The 18,053-nt window shown below is 34.4% G+C and overlaps 1 protein-coding gene across 1 annotated transcript in view; it reads right to left on the reverse strand.

The window, feature by feature from the left end:
- LOC148313313 (vitellogenin receptor Yl-like) overlaps positions 1-13,530 on the reverse strand; it is a 40,340-nt gene extending 26,810 nt beyond the window's left edge. The window contains exons 1-11 of the mRNA XM_088264532.1: positions 13,392-13,530; positions 12,153-12,364; positions 11,527-11,649; positions 10,348-10,502; positions 6,987-7,089; positions 6,072-6,215; positions 5,285-5,518; positions 3,755-3,954; positions 2,226-2,413; positions 1,129-1,330; positions 501-651 (exon numbers count right to left, since the gene is read on the reverse strand). Coding sequence (XP_088120658.1) covers positions 501-651; positions 1,129-1,330; positions 2,226-2,413; positions 3,755-3,954; positions 5,285-5,518; positions 6,072-6,215; positions 6,987-7,089; positions 10,348-10,502; positions 11,527-11,649; positions 12,153-12,364; positions 13,392-13,399 — 1,720 coding nt within the window. The 5' untranslated portion in view covers positions 13,400-13,530. The remainder of the gene's footprint in view (positions 1-500; positions 652-1,128; positions 1,331-2,225; positions 2,414-3,754; positions 3,955-5,284; positions 5,519-6,071; positions 6,216-6,986; positions 7,090-10,347; positions 10,503-11,526; positions 11,650-12,152; positions 12,365-13,391) is intronic.
- Positions 13,531-18,053: the final 4,523 nt, after the last annotated feature.

Here is an 18,053-nt window from a genome sequence, read left to right on the forward strand (position 1 = left end):
AACCCGAACATGTAGTCAACCAGGTAATAGAAATGGATCTTCCTCGAAAGTTATCTAGAGGAAGACCAAGGGATTCATGGGTGCTGCAGAAAGATAACATGATTCGAAGGCATGGCCTAGGTGACGTTATCCAGGACAGAAGGACATATAACCTGAGGACGAGGAGAGCTGACCCCAGCAGTCTACAAGGACAAAAAGCTGGGATGAAGCAAGGAAGAAGAGGTAATAAAGGTAAAAATATATAAACTAATTTCAGTGATAGATCTTTTGCTGTTGCTGGTCTATCTAGCATTCAGACAAATTTTCAACTAAATTCAAGTCCAACCTTTTCCGGATCTCTTATCCATAGAAATTAATGTAAATTGCCATTAAGGTGATATCTCACAAAAACTATGCTTTATAAATTAAAAATATTTATTTTAATTATTAACCTCAAATTGAAACACTATAATTGTTCATTGGTAATGTTTTCATATGAATTTTAGGGCAATATTACATACCGTATATCTTTCTAGCTGTAACCAAGGTCTTTTGATTCTTTCCGGTGAACTTGTTGGCTGTTTGTATGGAGTTAGTTACCCAGTCACTCCAATACAAGTTGTCTTCCAACACCGCGATCCAATATGGTCTTTTAATATTCTCTAGAATCACCTAAAAATAAAATATAAATTCCTTTAGAGTTATTACATTCTTAAAATCCACCATCCCCACAAATAGATAGGATAGTAGAATTCGGGTACTGCGCATTTCATAAACTTTTCCTGTATTGATAATAATAATTCTTATTTATTGTAACTGCAGACAGTAGGTAGAATTCCATTTTAAATTATGCGTAAGATGGATATCCAAAATTAAAGAAGGTTGTTGGATTGAATTCTACTTTTATTTACATATATATGATAATATGTGACGCGTTTCGTCTTATTAAGACATTATCAAACACTCCACGTGTTTGATAATGTCTTAATAAGACAAAACGCATCATATATTATCATATATATGTAAATAAGATTAGAATTCAATCCAATAACCTTGTTTAATTTTGGATATTTAATCCAAAAAAATAATAATTCTCTATGCTTTGATCCACCATTTGGCCATATTGCTTTGATGCTGTTCAATACATACCTTTCTGTCAGATCCATCAAGGTTGGAGCTCTCAAGTTTGGAGTGATGTCCGTCCACCCAGTACAGGCGACTAGATGGAAAGTCGATGGTCAGTCCATTTGGGCACACCAGATCATTGCTCACTATCACGCGGTCCGAGGATCCATCCATGTTGGCCTTAGCTATCAGAGGTCTTTTGCCCCAGTCTGTCCAATACATTTCTCTAAAAACATGCACAAAATTCTCTTTATAAATTAGAGATGTGACCTATGAGTAACTGTTACTTCTTTGGGATGATTTTGTTTGTTCTCGTGATAAGAAAACCACAGTACACTCCTAGAGAGAGGTCAGACTCTCAATGGTCTTCAATATACCGTATGTTTATACATCTTTGGTTTGACCGGCTCTTTTGTTTTTTTTTTCTAAAAAGAAATATTTTGTGTTTTACTTACACAAACATTTCAATTTCATACTTTTTCTGTGAGCCTAAGCGGCTCATTATTAGAAATAGGTATCAACATATGGTAGAGTGGGTTCGAACTGAGAAAAGAGTCCGCAACACTAACCACGGGACCACAACCCGATACGAGATCTCTGCCTTAAGCGCATTTAAACAATTTAAAATATGAAACATGCTGTACATATTTAACACCACACAGAGTACGTATTAGGTAAGTCTTCATAATATCTTTTCAATTTATAAATATTTTTAAAAAATCTCCCGTTTACTTAAAATATTACGGCCTACCAGGAACTTCTTCTTCTAACCCTTATCCGCACCCCAAAGGTGCATAGGGCACTGCTGAAGCAGTGTTACCTTGATTGTTAAATACACGAAGGAAAGGTGATCAGCCTTTTGCTTCAGGTACCAGTGCAGGGTCATATTAAATATATGTTTGACTGAAAAATCAATAATATTTATTTCGACCCTCTTGGGAATCGAACCCGGGACCTCCAGCATGGTAGCCTAGCGCGCTAACCACTACACTATGGAGGCGGACAGTCTTACTTATCTCCTAGCACTTAAAGAATTAATTTACCAATTGCCTTCATAATAATATTAATTAATGTTACCACCCTTTGGGAAAATTCAGAGGCCATAGAATATTAGAACTTACCCAATCAATGGGTGTAGTGTGATGGCCCTTGGCTTGTCCACAGCTTTTGCAAATAATATGGAACAGTGGAGTCCATCGTTAGAACACACTCCGATGTGCTGCAACTCTTCGTCCGTGAAATACAAATTTCCCGTGAGCCAGTCAACGACAATATCCTGGGGTAAACTGATGCCATTTTTCACAAGAGTCTGAAAATGAGACAAAAGTGTTTCATTTTTATTATAAAATGCATATGTATTTCTCGGTCTTCCTCTGCTTCTTTTCCCGCTAACATTCGCCTCATAAATTTGTTTTACCGTTCTTTCCCCACTCATTCGTTCTACATGTCCAAACCATCTCAACACACCTTTCTTAATTTTATCGATAATGCTTTGAGGAAGACCGAGAAAAACATGGCACGATCAGGTATGCCAAATACTTGAAAGTGGTCAGGTTAGGAGTCGTAACAATCGGCGGGTATGTATGAGGAGATGCATGAACGTGGAAGAGGCGAAGAATGTTTGCAAGGACAGAGTGGTGTGGAGCTCTATTCTCTCTGCCTACCCCTGCGGGGAAGCGGCGTGATGGTTAGTTAGTTAGTTAGTTTTTCATATGTATTTACATATACCAGGTGTGTGCATAGGTCTTTTCATTATTTATATTTTAAAATAAATGCATTTGAGAAGAAAAAAAACAGAAACAAATCCATTTACAAAAATGTGTTAAGGTGGTGTGAAATTGGCTCACATTGGACATATCAGAAATGTACGGCTGACAGCAAACACTATAGACAATATCAAAAGGTGGTGTGGGTTCTAGTTGAAAACCTACTTAAATTAACAGAAGGGAAGCGAGATGAAAGTGGATTAATTTTAACACAGATTTATTCAGTTCTAGCAAATGACAGTCAAGAAATATTTAAGAATAATCGCGTGATTCTAATTTACGCGCAGTTGGAGAAGGGCGTGTCGATCACTGGACGAGCGGTAGCGGAATGTGACGCCCTGGATTTTGTTCGGCCCGAGCTCGGCTTCGTTCTGCATTTCTTGTTTGCGTGTTCGATTATGCTCGTTCGTTCGATTATGTTGTGGGTTGCCACAGTGGACACAAAAACTTAAAAAGAAAAAGTATTCGGTGCCATATGTATTTGTGAAGATATTTACTAGTGTGTAGTATGTACCAATACTACTACTACTGGTACAATACAATTTACTAGTGTGTGTGTGTCCGTCTCCATGGTTAGCACGCTCGGCTATCGTTCTGGAGGTCCCGGGTTCGATTCCCAGGGGGGTTCAAATAAATAAATAAATAAATATGTAATTTTTTCACTCTAATATTTATTCAATATTACCCTGGACTGGTACTTGAAGCGGAGGGCTGATCACCTTTCCTTCTTGTGTTTAAGATCAAGATAACAATGCGTTTATATAATGCAGTGCCTTATGCACCATTAGGTGTAGATAAGGGTTTGAATTGAATTTAATTGAGTACCAATAACGATAATTAAAGCGATTTCCACTAACTAAAAGTACAAATTACAAAACAGATACCTCTTTTTCAGTTCCATCCAGCAATGATCTAACTATTCCTTCATATCCTATCGCAATCTCAGTCCAATACACGTACTTTCCGTCGTAATCCACTCCCAGAGGTTGGTTGGCTTTCTTGGACACTGAATAATACTTCTCGGATTCCAGATGGAATGCTCTGACCTGTGTATCTGTACTGAACACCAAAACAGCTTCCCCATCTGTAAATAATCAACAGTTATTTAAAAAAAAAAACAAACTAGATAAAAAAATATCTTCTTTTTATCTCACCAATAGATGTCTCTAGTGAAATTCTAGTGATTCAAGAACAGTGGCTCGAAATTGGATTATATATATATAGAACTTCCGAGAATTTGAGTAGTGTGATAAAATCATACACCTAAGTAACTTCACTGCTAACTTAGAATCAATGAAATGAATCAACTCATGCCTCTAGCGAGATAGCGAGTGTTTTTGCCCAGAATTTTCACTCATGAATTACATGAAATTATAGTAACTTTAAACATAAAGAGTAAATCCACTCACGAGTAGGCATAGGCTATGAAACTTAAAAAGTTGAAGCCTGAGTAGGGTCATTATAAGCGGTGTTGCATAAGCCATAGCTAGATTTCAGAGTCACTAGGACGTTAGGTAATTCAAAAAAAAAATTGAGTAGTGTGGTTGTCAATTATGGGTAGAATTGGCAAATTTTACATGTGTCACGGTCGTAAGCCCCGTAAATGCCACACTTCCCTATTATTCATCATCTATGTTAAGATGTCAAAAAAAAACAAGTTTGGAAGTCATTAGAAAAGAGCTTCATCCAACAGCGGAGAGGCAGCTTCAAAATAGCTTCAACAGTTATAAAAAAATAAGAAATGCAATGTCATAATTTAAAAAAAAAGAAAAAAAAAACCAAACTCAAGAAGTTTAGAAGTCAAAAGAAGAGACCTACATCTAGCAGTGGAGAGATTGCTGATAAGGAAGAAGAAGAAGAATGGTATTTGCAGGTGCTAGAAGAGGACACAAACCTATTGATTACCTAAAAAATATTGAGACTACTGTTTTATAGAGGAGTCACTCTTTTACAAACACAATTTTTCAATTCCAAATTAAAATAATATGCATTACTAACATAAATTTAGGGCAATCGTATGATTATAATTTAAAAGTGAATATGTTGACTTATTTCAGAAAAATGTGGTTTGATTCCCCTTCTTGATTTTCCCATAGAAAAAAGAAGATTGTTTGAAACAGTATATGTTCATCCAATTAATATTTTACAAGAGAATTTTTTTTTAAATTTGATTGGAACAATGTAAGTAAGTTGTTTTCGAAATATCTGTCTTGATTCCCATTTGTTTTCTGTCATAATCTATATGAAGTATGTTGAAGAGAAATGTAGATAAACCCTAGAATTTTCTGCTTACCCCTCGGGGTATGCATACCATGAGAGTAGCACGAGAGTAGCGTGAGAGTAGCATGAGAGTAGCATGAGAGTAGCATTAGAGTAGCGCGGGAGTAGCATGAACAACTGAGACAAGAACTGACTTGCGACTTTGCACGTCCTGTTGTCAACATGCAATTTGTAGCCGGAATCGCATGTGCAGTGATATGCTCCCGGGAGGTTGACACACTTGTGGGAACACTGGTGAGGAAGGGAACATTCGTCGATATCTTCACATTCTTCAGGAGTGACATGGTTATATCCCGGAGGACAAATGCATACAGGACCTTGAGGCGTGTTGGCGCAAGAATTACTGCATTTGATTTTGGTGCATTCACCTGAAAAAAAAACTTGTGAATTATTATTATTATTGCACTACTTAAAGCTGGAGGTTGGTAATTTTTAATGTGTCTGCAGCCACTCTAAGCAGCAACTTTGTGCTACATTATCTCAAATTATAAGCTGATATGACTTCAATATATGACTTCTTCCTATACTGTATAATAATATATACCTTTGACTTTGTAAGAAATATCACATTTCTAAGCAGCGAGAGAAATGAATCGATGATCAAACATTATTACCAGAAGGACATTGGTACCATACACCAAGGTAGGACACTATATGTCGAACGCTATTCTGGTGGAACGGTAGGACAATTAACAGTCAACAGTCCGCCTTCCCCTGAGGAGTTTTACGTAGTTTCCTTCCAGCGATGAGCAAATGCTGACAAGTTCCTGATTGGGCCACATAAGATTATCCCTCCTGTTCCCAACTCAGATTGAAATAAAACATCTTTTTGAAATATAAAATCTACTCAATGATCTATAAACCTTGTACATAATAAGTAAGGTAAATGATAAATGCAATTCCCATCTAAAAAAATCTTACGTTCGTGACATTTTCCTCCTTCATCCGACCCATCCTTGCAGTGAGGAGTGTCGTCACACACTTGGTCCACGTGAATGCAGCTTGAGTTGTCAGCACACTTAAACCGGTCGTGTTTCAAGTCACACGGCTGATCAGCATCATAATCTGGAAAGTGAAATGCAGAACAATGGCCATAAACTATTCGTCTTCTTCATGAGCCCTCTGTCCTCCACTGCAAGACATAGGCGTCTTTCTTGTCCTTACATTTCCTTTGGTTGGTTGCTGTTTGCAGCTACCCCTTTCTACTCCTTTCTACCCCTACAGAGACTATATCGTCGGACCATCTCTTTTGGGACTTCTGACTCCTCTTTTATTCTCCCAAGGTCTCCATCTTAATATTTATGGGGTCCATCTTGTGATGTCCTGTCTAGCAATAGACTAAATTGCATAAACTATTTACCTCTTCGTGCCATAAAATACCAGGTTAAACAGCGTATGGCTCGGCGTTTGGGGCATAATGATTATTTCCAATCGATAAAATTTATTGATTATAAGCGTGGTATATGCTTAAAATGTTGATATTCAATCTTAAAATATAACATTTAAATAAAAAATAAAACTCACTCTGTAGGGTACAACCTTTTCATTAATATCTTACTACTCGAGAGGTTAATAATAATCTCTATTATATGGGAAGACGGAATAAGAATTGAGGAAATTAGGAGCAGGACCAGAATTGCATATATCGTGGACATATGCTTTATAAACCATGGCTCTTACAAAAATAAATCTTGAAAAGCTCAAATGCACAGACTTCCATATTCTTCTTCATCTATGTTGAGATGCCAAAAATTAATAAATACAACAGATTAAAGTTTTATATTCAAATTTTGCTTAACTCCATTGTTTAAAGATATGAATGTATATATGGCTTACTGCAATGCTGTTCATCACTGTTATCTCCACAGTCATCCGACATGTCGCATCTCCATTCACTTATTATACAGACGCCGTTAGAACACAGAAATCCAGAGCAATTCTGGAACAAAAATGTGTAATTTTAGACATATTATACAAAATTATTGATTTCCTTCTTCTTTTGTACCTAAAAACTAACTTACTAACCATCACCCTGCTTTCCAGCAGGGAGAGAGAATAGAACGCCACACCAACTTGTCTTATGCAAACAATCTCCGCCTCTTCCACACATACAATTCTAGGTACTTAGGTACATAATAGTTTTAACATGTGTAGTAATATTTACGGGAGACAAGAATAGTTAATGGGGCATGTAGATACATATTTTTTTTATAGGTTTAGACAAATGTTGATAATATTATAATAGGTTGGTGTTATTTGACTACAATATATGACATAAGTATCGAGTGTTTAATGGGTAATGGAACATGCATAGGTATAATATATAGGTATTACTTATAACCCTTATTCACACCCAATGGTGCATAGGGCACTGCATCGAATTGACACAGTGTTATCTTGATCATTACTTACATGAAGGCAAGGTGATCACTCTTGCGCATCAGGAACCAGTCCAGAGAAATATTAAATAAATATTACGATGTAAAATCACTAATATTTATTTTCACCCCCTCTGGGAATCGAACCCGGGACCTCCAGCACGGCAGCTAAACACGATGACCATTACACCACGGAGGCAGACATAGGCGGAGGAGGATACATAGGTATATTTAATTTTATTCATTTTCTGGAGAAGGAAGAATCTATTGACTTGGCAATTGCAAGACAATTTCGTTTTTGTAGCTAAAGAAAAATGTTGCAATATAAATTGTCCCAAAAATAAAAAATAAATTGTAAATAAATATTTGTCTGCCTCCATAGTGTAATGGTCATCATGCTCGGCTACCATAATGGAGGTCCCGGGTTCGATTCGCAGGGGGAGGGTCAAATAAATATAATTTATTTTTTCACTCTAATATTTATGCAATATTACGCTGGACTGGTACCTAAAGCGGAGGGCTGATCACCTCTCCTTCATGTGTTAATGATCAAGATAACACTGCGTTTATTTGATGCAGTGCCCTATGCACCATTAAGGTGCGGATAAGGATTTAATGATGTTATTTGACTCCAATACATAACTTAAGTATCACATAAGTGTGCAATGGGTAATGGGAAATGTAGCTAAGTATACTTCTATTCATTTTCGGGGAAAGGAAGAATCTATTTACATGGCAATTGTGAGACAATCAATGTTTTTATAGCTAAAGACAATTGTTTTATTGCTAAAGGTAAATGTTGCTATTTAAATTGTCCAATAAATAAATAAGACAGGCGCTGTGGCTGCGAAACTGGCGTCACGGGTTCGATTTCCGCCAATTGCAAAATGAATTCTAGAAAGATTTATTTTCAATCATTTTTATTTATTTATTTATTTTTTAACATAAATTGTATTTATTTATTTAAATCACAATTTTAAACATACTTAAAACAATTTTTGCAGAGTCCCACCCACCAAGCCACCTTGTGTGTCTTGTCGGTGGAGTTATTTTTTAATTAATTTTTTATTGTTTTTAACGATTTTAACCTAATATACACACAAAAAAAGAGAAAAGTTTAGAATAAAAACTTTTTACAATTTTCATAAAATAAACTCTTGGTCATTTACCCATGCCTTTGTTCCATATTTTATTTTGACCTCTAACATCCGTCGGCAACAAATTAAAAATGTTCGGAATGATATATTGCAGTGTTTGATTCCTATATTTACTGTTAATTCTTGGGACTATCAAACCTTTGTTGTGTGTAAATCGTGTATCATAGTTGTGTGCTAAAAGATTTTGTACTTTTGTCTAGTTTGTTGCTCAACGATGATACTCATCCACAATATTCCACGTACCGGCAGTAATTTTAAATGTTTTTATATCAAGATTGGATTGTCAATTGAAATTGTTCGGAACGAATTGGTCTGGGTGTTTGTAATGTATCTTTCACATTTACCTTTCCTATCCTCACCATCCTACCTGCAGACAAGCTTCTAAAATAGAAGCTTTGCGGGTTATTCCTTTAAAAAAAATAATAATAATAAAAAAAAAGTAAAAATAAGTGACATTTTGTCATTTACAACATTTTGAGTGTGTCGTAATACTTGTTCACAAAATCTGGATTATCTCCATTTACAGGAGTTATTTTCATATAATTTTTTGACATCTCATCAAAGATGAAAAAGAAAATGGAAGTCTGGGCATTTACGGGGCTGACGACCGTCATAGGCTAGTTTAAGTGATCACTTTACACACGTGTAACATTCGCCAATTCTACCCATTATTGACAACCACACTACTCAAATTCTTGGAAGTTCTATATATATGAACCAATTTAGAAACCTTGTTCTTGAATCACTAGAACTTCACTAGAATATTAAATTATAAGCTTAATAATAAAAATGAAAATGGTATTTTCTGGCGTTTCTCATGTGTGTGTTTATAATCCAGGATTCGGATCTCACATACTAATATAAGAGTTTCTGCTTAATAAAAAGCTTCTTTACATCTCACCAATAGATGTCTCTAGTAAATGCCCCGTAAATGCCCAGACTTCCATATTCTTCTTCATCTTTGATGAGATGTCAAAAAATTACATTTTGTCATATGTAAGTGCCCTAAGTAAAGCGCTCCAACTACATTTTAATCAATTTTGAGATAATTGGTGTATGTTATCAACTGACCGTTATCTATAAATATAAACAAAAAAAATATATATATAAAATAAATTACGCCTAGTTTTCAGGCGTATAAGACGATATCTACAATTTTTTAAATGAACTGAACTCCTAAAACGCTAACTTCTTAATTTTGACAAAGCATAAAGTTTCAAAATGATGTAATACATTATTATATCGTGTTATTGAATGTATAATACTAGTTTAGAATTTGTCCGCCTCCGAAGTGTAATAGTCAGCACGCTCGGCTACTTTCTGGAGGTCCCGGGTTCGATTCCCAAGGGGGGTAAAATAAATGTAAGTGATTTTTTCACTGTCATATTTATTCAATATTACCCTGGACGGGTACCTGAAGCGGAGGGCTGATCACCTTTCTTTCATGTGGAAACGATCAAGATAACACTGCGTTTATATGACGCAGTGCCCTATGCACCATTGGGGTGCGGATAAGGGTTTTATTATTTTTTATTAGTTTAGAATTTCAGATAAAACCGTTGATCAAAAAAAAATATGTTGAAAAAATCTTCTAAACTCTCCTCCTGTAAAGTAACAGATTTGCAGATAGAGCATTTTACATAGGGGCCGTTGATATATTACCTTCTCGCTTAAATTGCACTTGACTTCATCGCCGTGGTCGAAACAGTCGGGAATGCCGTTGCATACCCACTCCAGCGGAATGCAAAGGTCATCATTGCATTTGTGTTGGTTTTCATCGCATTTCTTAAATATGGGAGGATCTTGTATGTAGTTTACTGCAGAAAAAAAAGTTTAAGACTTTATTAAATGGAAATGCCAATTGGAAAAGCCAAATGCGGTATCCCTGCTCAACCATATCTCCTTGCATATTGGCATTTTTAATTTTTCGAAGGTGTCCTCGCCGAAATGAAAAATGAGATAGGAAATTCAAGAGGAAAACATTACTGTATTTCTTGGTTATATCCATTTGCTATTTTCTATCTGTCTATTAGTGTCGAGTTGTGGTCCCGTGGTTAGTGTCGCGGACTCTTAAGTCAGAGTTTCTCGGTTCGAACTCACTCTACCACAATTTGATACCTATTTCTAATAATGAGCTATTTTATTATTTACACAAATATTTAAATGAAATTGAAATATTGTGTAAATAATAAAAACACACATACTTCTCTTTTAAAAAAAAATTATATAAAATATTATTATATATACCTGTTCATACACAGGCATGTATGAATTGTATATGTTTGTGTGTATGTATATGTTTGTGTGTGTCTGTGTAGTTAATTACTTATAATATATATGTTTTATGAAATATATGATGTAAATTGTTATGTACATAAAAGAAAAAATAAATTAATAAATGAGAAACAAATTAAATTAAAAAATATATTTTTTTGTATTAACATGTAAGTATTTTGGCACAACACAGACTATGCCTAAAGAGCGTACATATAATTAAAAAAATGTATCTCTGTTCTAAAACAAAAAAATTAAAAATTGTTGTCGGGTGGTTTTTTCAACAACTGCGACCCTAATTACACTCAGACAGTCTGCTGCCCGACCCTCAGTATACCAATCACAAACAACCATAAACCCAATTCCCATCTGTACAGAGTTTTATGGTGTCTCTCGCGTTCTACCAAAATGAAGCAAATAGAACGCTTATAAGCGTCTTCTGCTCTCACTTTTTTGTACCTGAACTTACGGGATATGGCTTGTTCCGTTCGGGTGATAATGTATAGCGCATGTATCACGTATGGTCATATGAGTAGGGCGGTTAGTAAAAAAATTATATATGCATACCAGAGCAGCCTTTCTCATCCGAGTCATCCGAACAATCGAAATCATTGTTGCATCGAAATATGGAATGTATGCAAATTCCATCATTGCAGCGCCACCACATCGGCCCCACGCAGTCACCATTTCCTAAAACGCATATACGTTAGTCTTTTATTTATTGTTTCCCCATTCACTTTGTGGTGAGATATGATAAAATTATAAAAAGAAAACACTTGTGTTTTACCACTTGAGTTTATTTTATTATAACGACTAGTTTCGGAAGCTATGCTTCTATCCTCAAGTCTAAATATAAACTCCTATAAATATAAACAGTTCACATTTAGACCTGAAGATTGTTTTCGAAACTCTCTCTTTCTCTCTCTCTCTAACCTTTATCCGCACCCCAATCCATTGGGCATATAAAATATGATCGTTAACATATGAAGGAAAGGTGATCAGCCTTCCGCTTCAGGAACCAGTCCAGAGTAATATTGAATAAATAGTAGAGTGAAAAAATCACTTATATTTATTTGACCCCCCCCTGGGAATCGAACCCGGGACCTCCAGAACGGTAGCCGAGCGTGCTGACTATTACACTACAGGGGTGGACAGTAAATAATTAGTAAAAATATTAATTTAAAAAATGTTACCACAGTTATTTTCATCTGAGCCGTCGGTGCAATCAGTTTTATTATTACATTGCAAAGTTTTTTTAATGCACTCTCCATTTGCGCATTTAAAGTTGACCGGGAGAGAACATTCTGTACCGGAGTACTCAAACGGCAGACTTTTGATTAGTATTGGCAGTTCTGCCAAACCCAGTACCAAGAGAAGGCACACGTCTGCCAACATCCTTCTGTTTCTGTAATGAAATTAATGGAAAAAATGTAGCTACAGTGAAACCCGGATTCTACATCCCCAGATTTAACATTTTCCCTCTAATTGCGTATAATTATTTCAGTTGTGATACAAGCAGTCCACGTGCAAGACCAAAAAAATCGATGTCGAATGATATTCGTCATTGGACCAGTAAGGGTTAATGACATCTCTAAAAGGAATGAAGAGTTTTTTCTGTATTTAATGTTAATAAAAATAGTATTTTAATAGGAAAATTTAGGTATTGAGATCTTGTTCACATATGGAATCGTGAGTGTCAATAACAAAGTGGTGTCATGAATACCCAGTTCACTCTTTGCAGATTATAATTGTTACAATTTTCATGGTATCCTGTGATAATAAACTTTATGTAATCCTGAATAACATGCTATAAGAAAAAATATATATTACAATCTGAATTAATACTAGATTGATTTTCTTCTTCTTCTAACCTTTATCCGTACCAAGTGGTGCATAGGGCACTGTGCCATATTGACACATTAAAGCATCGCATTAAAGCATGATCAGCCATGCGCTTTAGGTACATTAGGTATTATCATTACAAGGCGATATGAAATACCAATATTTCAATCACCAATATTTATATTGGCTTCCCTGGGAATTGAACCCGGGATATTCAGCATGGTAGCTTAATGCGGTAGCCAATATAAGCTTATTTTAGTATGTTCTTTATTATATTTAAGTTTTGTACTGACATTTCTTGGTGGAACTCCATTTATATAATAAAATTACATAATTGTTATTTTATTATAGTATGTTCCTTAATTATTTAAAATTTTACAATTTCTGTAAAAATGTTGATGTTATGTTTTATTTTAAATTAAAATCATTTAATAAAACAATAAAGCATGAAGTAATTAAAAAGAAACGGTAAAAATATAAAATTACAAATGTTTAAAACAAAATGTGCTGTGGAATGAATAGTAATAAAAGAATGCAAACAATTTTAAATTTACTAAATACATTGGGAGTTATGAAGTTATTTGACTCACATGTTCATTTTTACATCAGGAAAACTGTATGAAATATTAAAAAACACATAAACAATAGACTGGATAAATAAAATAATTAATAAAATTGTACTCTTTCTTCTTCGGTTGTCCAGAAGAAAGTGACTGAATTAGGATTGCGACAATAATTTGTTGCTACAATTTGGTAAGATATTTGTAGCAAATGCTTCATATTTTATAGTAGGTAGATAGAAATAGAGAACATATCATAGTCATACAGGAGAAAGTGACCAAGTGCATTATTTACAAAAACGTGATTATTGACTGTTTGATATCTTTCTAGCTTAATATTGCTTGAAAAAAATTCCAAAGCGATTTTAAACTTGGAAGTATAATATATTGACTTGTTAAAAATGTCTAACTGCATTGATGTTTATTTTCTTGCCAAGGAAAGGTGACTTGAATGGCCCTCCTGAACATTTTACGTTTTGTTAGTTGGTCACTTTCTCCTGTACGACTACGATATTTATGAAGGATTATACCATGTTTATTTTAAATTGAGTAAGTACAAAAGACAAGTTGTGATGACGTCAAAAGTTACGCACCACCAGTTAGGTACCACAAGTCTACGTGCCTTCCAAGCTCTTTGCGTATCACCAGAGATGTCACTTATTTTGAATGAATTATAGGTCAGTTGATTGGAGATGGAATTGCACTGAGCTTCTGGAATAAACGAGTTACTGTTGACCGTTACTTTTTCGTTTAACTATTTGTTGCTTTTTTTTGTTTTATTTTTAAATATTTGTCAGTTGCCTTAGAAAATTTTTCTTGCCTAACATGTACAAGGATTAATAGCATATTGAGTTTATATTTATCAATCAAGATCTGTCACATAATTCAGGGGTTCCCAATCTTTTTCAGCCCGCGGTACACTTACAAGTTTAATATTTTGTCATGGCGCCCTACTTTGGTAAGCTATTTGGAATAGATAATGTGACTATATACTTCATTCGAACCCTCATCCGCACCCCAATGGTGCATAGGGCACTGCATCATATAAACGCAGTGTTATCTTGATCGTTAAAACACGAAGGAAAGGTGATCAGCCCTCCGCCTCAGGTACCAATCCAGGGTAATATTGAATAAATATTAGAGTGAAAAAATCACTTATATTTATTAGACCACCCCTGGGAATCGAACCCGGGACCTCCAGAACGGTAGCCGAGCGTGCTGACCATTACACTACGGAGGCGGACTATATACACATGTATATATTTTATAGTCGAACGAAAAAGGTACCTACAATAATAACAGTTGGGTAGAAAGATGCTAGCTCTCAAAATATAAATAGTTGCTTTATAGGTACCCGAGAATATTTGTGGTTTCGGATAATGATAGAGGATCGTTTCACGGCGGACTTTCTACGGCGCACCAGGGCGCCACGGCGCACACTTTGGGAACCCCTGACATAACTCATTTATTTATCTAATTCGTTTGTCACATTTTTCAAATAAGACACTACCAAATCCAATAGATCCTTATGTCCCATTGTCTCATCAATTTTAGTCAACTGAATAACGTCTTTTGCATATTTTTTCCAGCTTAAATTTTTGATATCGAATTCATAATCGAAAATAATTCATGGATGCTGCAGAAAGATAACATGATTCGAAGGCATGGCCTAGGTGACGCTACCCAAGACAGAAGGACTTACAACCTGAGGGCGAGGAGAGCTGACCCCAACAGTCAACAAAGACGATAAGTCGGGATATAGCCAGGAAAAAGGAGAAATACCAGTGAGTTAAAGTAAAAAATAAAACAAAATTTCCAGCATTAAACGATTTATATTTTGTACATCATATTTGACATAAATTTTATAGATATTCTCATATATTTTCTTTTACATTAATGAACATTTTGTCACAATTACAGACTATGAATCACTTATAGTAATTATAATACTATTTGATATAATATTTCTCAAATTCACAACTTTTTCAAATTTATAAACATCGTAGAGTTCATTTAACAAGATACAATTTCAAATAAAATATTTTAAGTGAAGAAAGAAGTGTAAATAAATATATGAGGCGGATGTAATTGGAAGTAAAGGTAAATGAAGACCAAGGAAATTGGAATTATCAGCAGGTATGTATGAGGTAATGCATGAATATAGAAGAGGCAAAGAATGTTTGCAAAGACAGAGTGGTGTGGTGTTCTATCCTTGCTACCTATCTCTGCAGGAAAGGGCCGTGAAGTTTAGTTAGATGGTTAGTCCATCTACAAAATGTAATTCTTTTTGACAAAATTAATATGCTTCAATTAAAATGAAACGATGAATAAAAAATTAACTCAATTTTTGATAATTTAATTTAATTTTCATGTTAAATTTGTGCTTTTACACTATACTACATACTCACATTCAGATAAACTTTGAACCTGTAAAATCACCTCGTTTTTTTTATTATTTTGAAATTACACTATTTGGCAATAAGTTATTTAGTCAAACATGAAAAGAGATTAAATAAAAATATGTATAAAAATTGTCTTGAATTTTATACAGGTATTTTGTCCGCCTGCAAAGTGTAGTGGTTAGCCATTAAGGTACCATGCCAGAAGTCCGGGATTCAATTCCTTAGGGGTGATAAAATAAATACACAGTGGAACCTCAGATATCCAAACTAATTGGGTCTATGGTCTGTTTGGATTTGAAAAAATTCGGATGAGCCGAAAAATTTGTAACACATTACCTACATAGTATGTACTTAACACTACAGTAGTTACATTGTACGCTCCGTCCTTTGCGGCCTAGTATTCAACATACACTCTGCGTACGAATCTATGTGAAGTCATTAAGGACTTTCAAGAATTATTTGAGTGCTACTCAATACAGGTACAGTACTGTATACTTTATTAACTTTTCAAAGTGTCTGTATTTCATCTGGACAGTGTCTGGATTCAATACACCGAATGCAAAACCGCAGAAATGATTTCGCAGACCATATTGATATCTGGTATATGTCACTTCCAAACTATAAAGCAATACTAATTACAATATTTCAGGCTAATGCATAATTCCTTGTTTTTTATACGTTCATCCTTGTTTAGATAAGTACCTACTTTTCGAACCAAATAATATACTTAAACAGAGAAACATATTATTTTATATAACATGTAATATATTATGCACAAATTGGCGACAGCCGTTAATATAGAAAAAAAGGTTATATATAATAATTTTATGTAATAATAAATGTGTTTTTCGGTCTTTGCATGTTTTTGAAATGTTTTTCTACAATTGTTTTTATTCATAATCTTGTTCGGATTTCTGGGATTCTACTCTAAGTAAATTTTCACTGTGATATTTATTTAATACCCACCCTGGTCTAGTACTTGTGCTATGTGCTGATTACCTTTGTGTCTAAAGGATTAGAAGAATAGTTACATTTGTATATACTGAGAGTTAAAAATACAATTTCATTCTTAAAAATTAATTTTCCATAAATATACATTCACGTTGATAAACAAAACTATTCATTTCATAACTATTTTTGTACGTACTAACAACGGTAGTATCATTGTATGTTATTGTCTAAATATTCAAACTTTTTTTACTATCGACAAAATACAGGGGGTTTTTGACATTTTATATATATTTTACTACTTGGCACTTCTGAAGAATGTTATTGGTAGGTGGAGATGCTTTGTAGTGAAGGGAGTGGCCAGTTGCGGCTGAAATCGAAGGCATGCAGATGAGCCAAATATATAAAGTAGATTATGTCAGACTTCACAGTAAAAAATGTCTTTTTATATATAAATGATGTTATCAGTTTTTAGTCCATTACATATCTCTCCTTTCAAGAACGTCATAAATCAAAAAGCTTGATTTTTCAGGAGAACGTTTTTAAAGTTTAAAAATATAATACAATGTTTTAAAAATAAATATCAAGCTACTTAGTAAACTTTTTACTGTGCAACAGATCTTTTTAGGTAAAACCTGAAGGTTTTTTCTCCATTTAAAAATATTTAGTATATTTAAAAAATAATTTCTTCAAAATGCAAAAACAACACTTTCTCCCCTGTAGCGGGTAAATATTAAGTTAAAAATATGCCTTTTTTGCTGGGTTATAGTACATTTTCTGGGCATTCCGAAAACATAGCACAACTGAAAATTGACGATTTTTGATTTATGACGTTCTTGAAAGGAGTGAGCGATATGGCATTAACACAAAATATAATAATAAAATAACAGCTTATTTGATGGCTCATCAACAGCTCACGTAAAACAATTATTTTTATAAAGTTTATTGTGATTTAGGAAAACATGTTTACATGTGATTATAAAAGAAATACATATCAATAGTTGATCACAATACTATCAATATTATATTTGCCCTGATGGTAAATATAATTTATTTGTGCCGTGAATTTTTTGTTATTTTTTTATAATCCTCGTCCCACAAAATTAGCGGATAGATTCATGGTTCGACATGTAACGATAAGTGATACTAAATCTGTCCAGGGGTGTGGCCGTAAATGATCATCCAAACAAAACTTTCCTCATGGCAGTATGATAACTAAAACCTGGTGGCATTTATTTCTAAAATGGCACTTGTACTGCCATCTGTGGTTATATTTAAACATTAAAACCCCACTTCAGATTAATTCTCTGTTTAACCCACGACATTTTACTTAAAACAAACT

The sequence above is a fragment of the Brachycentrus maculatus genome, unplaced genomic scaffold (genome assembly GCF_059751285.1).
Source record: "Brachycentrus maculatus isolate JH-2025_06_01 unplaced genomic scaffold, ASM5975128v1 h1tg000015l, whole genome shotgun sequence".
Taxonomy (NCBI): domain Eukaryota; kingdom Metazoa; phylum Arthropoda; class Insecta; order Trichoptera; family Brachycentridae; genus Brachycentrus; species Brachycentrus maculatus.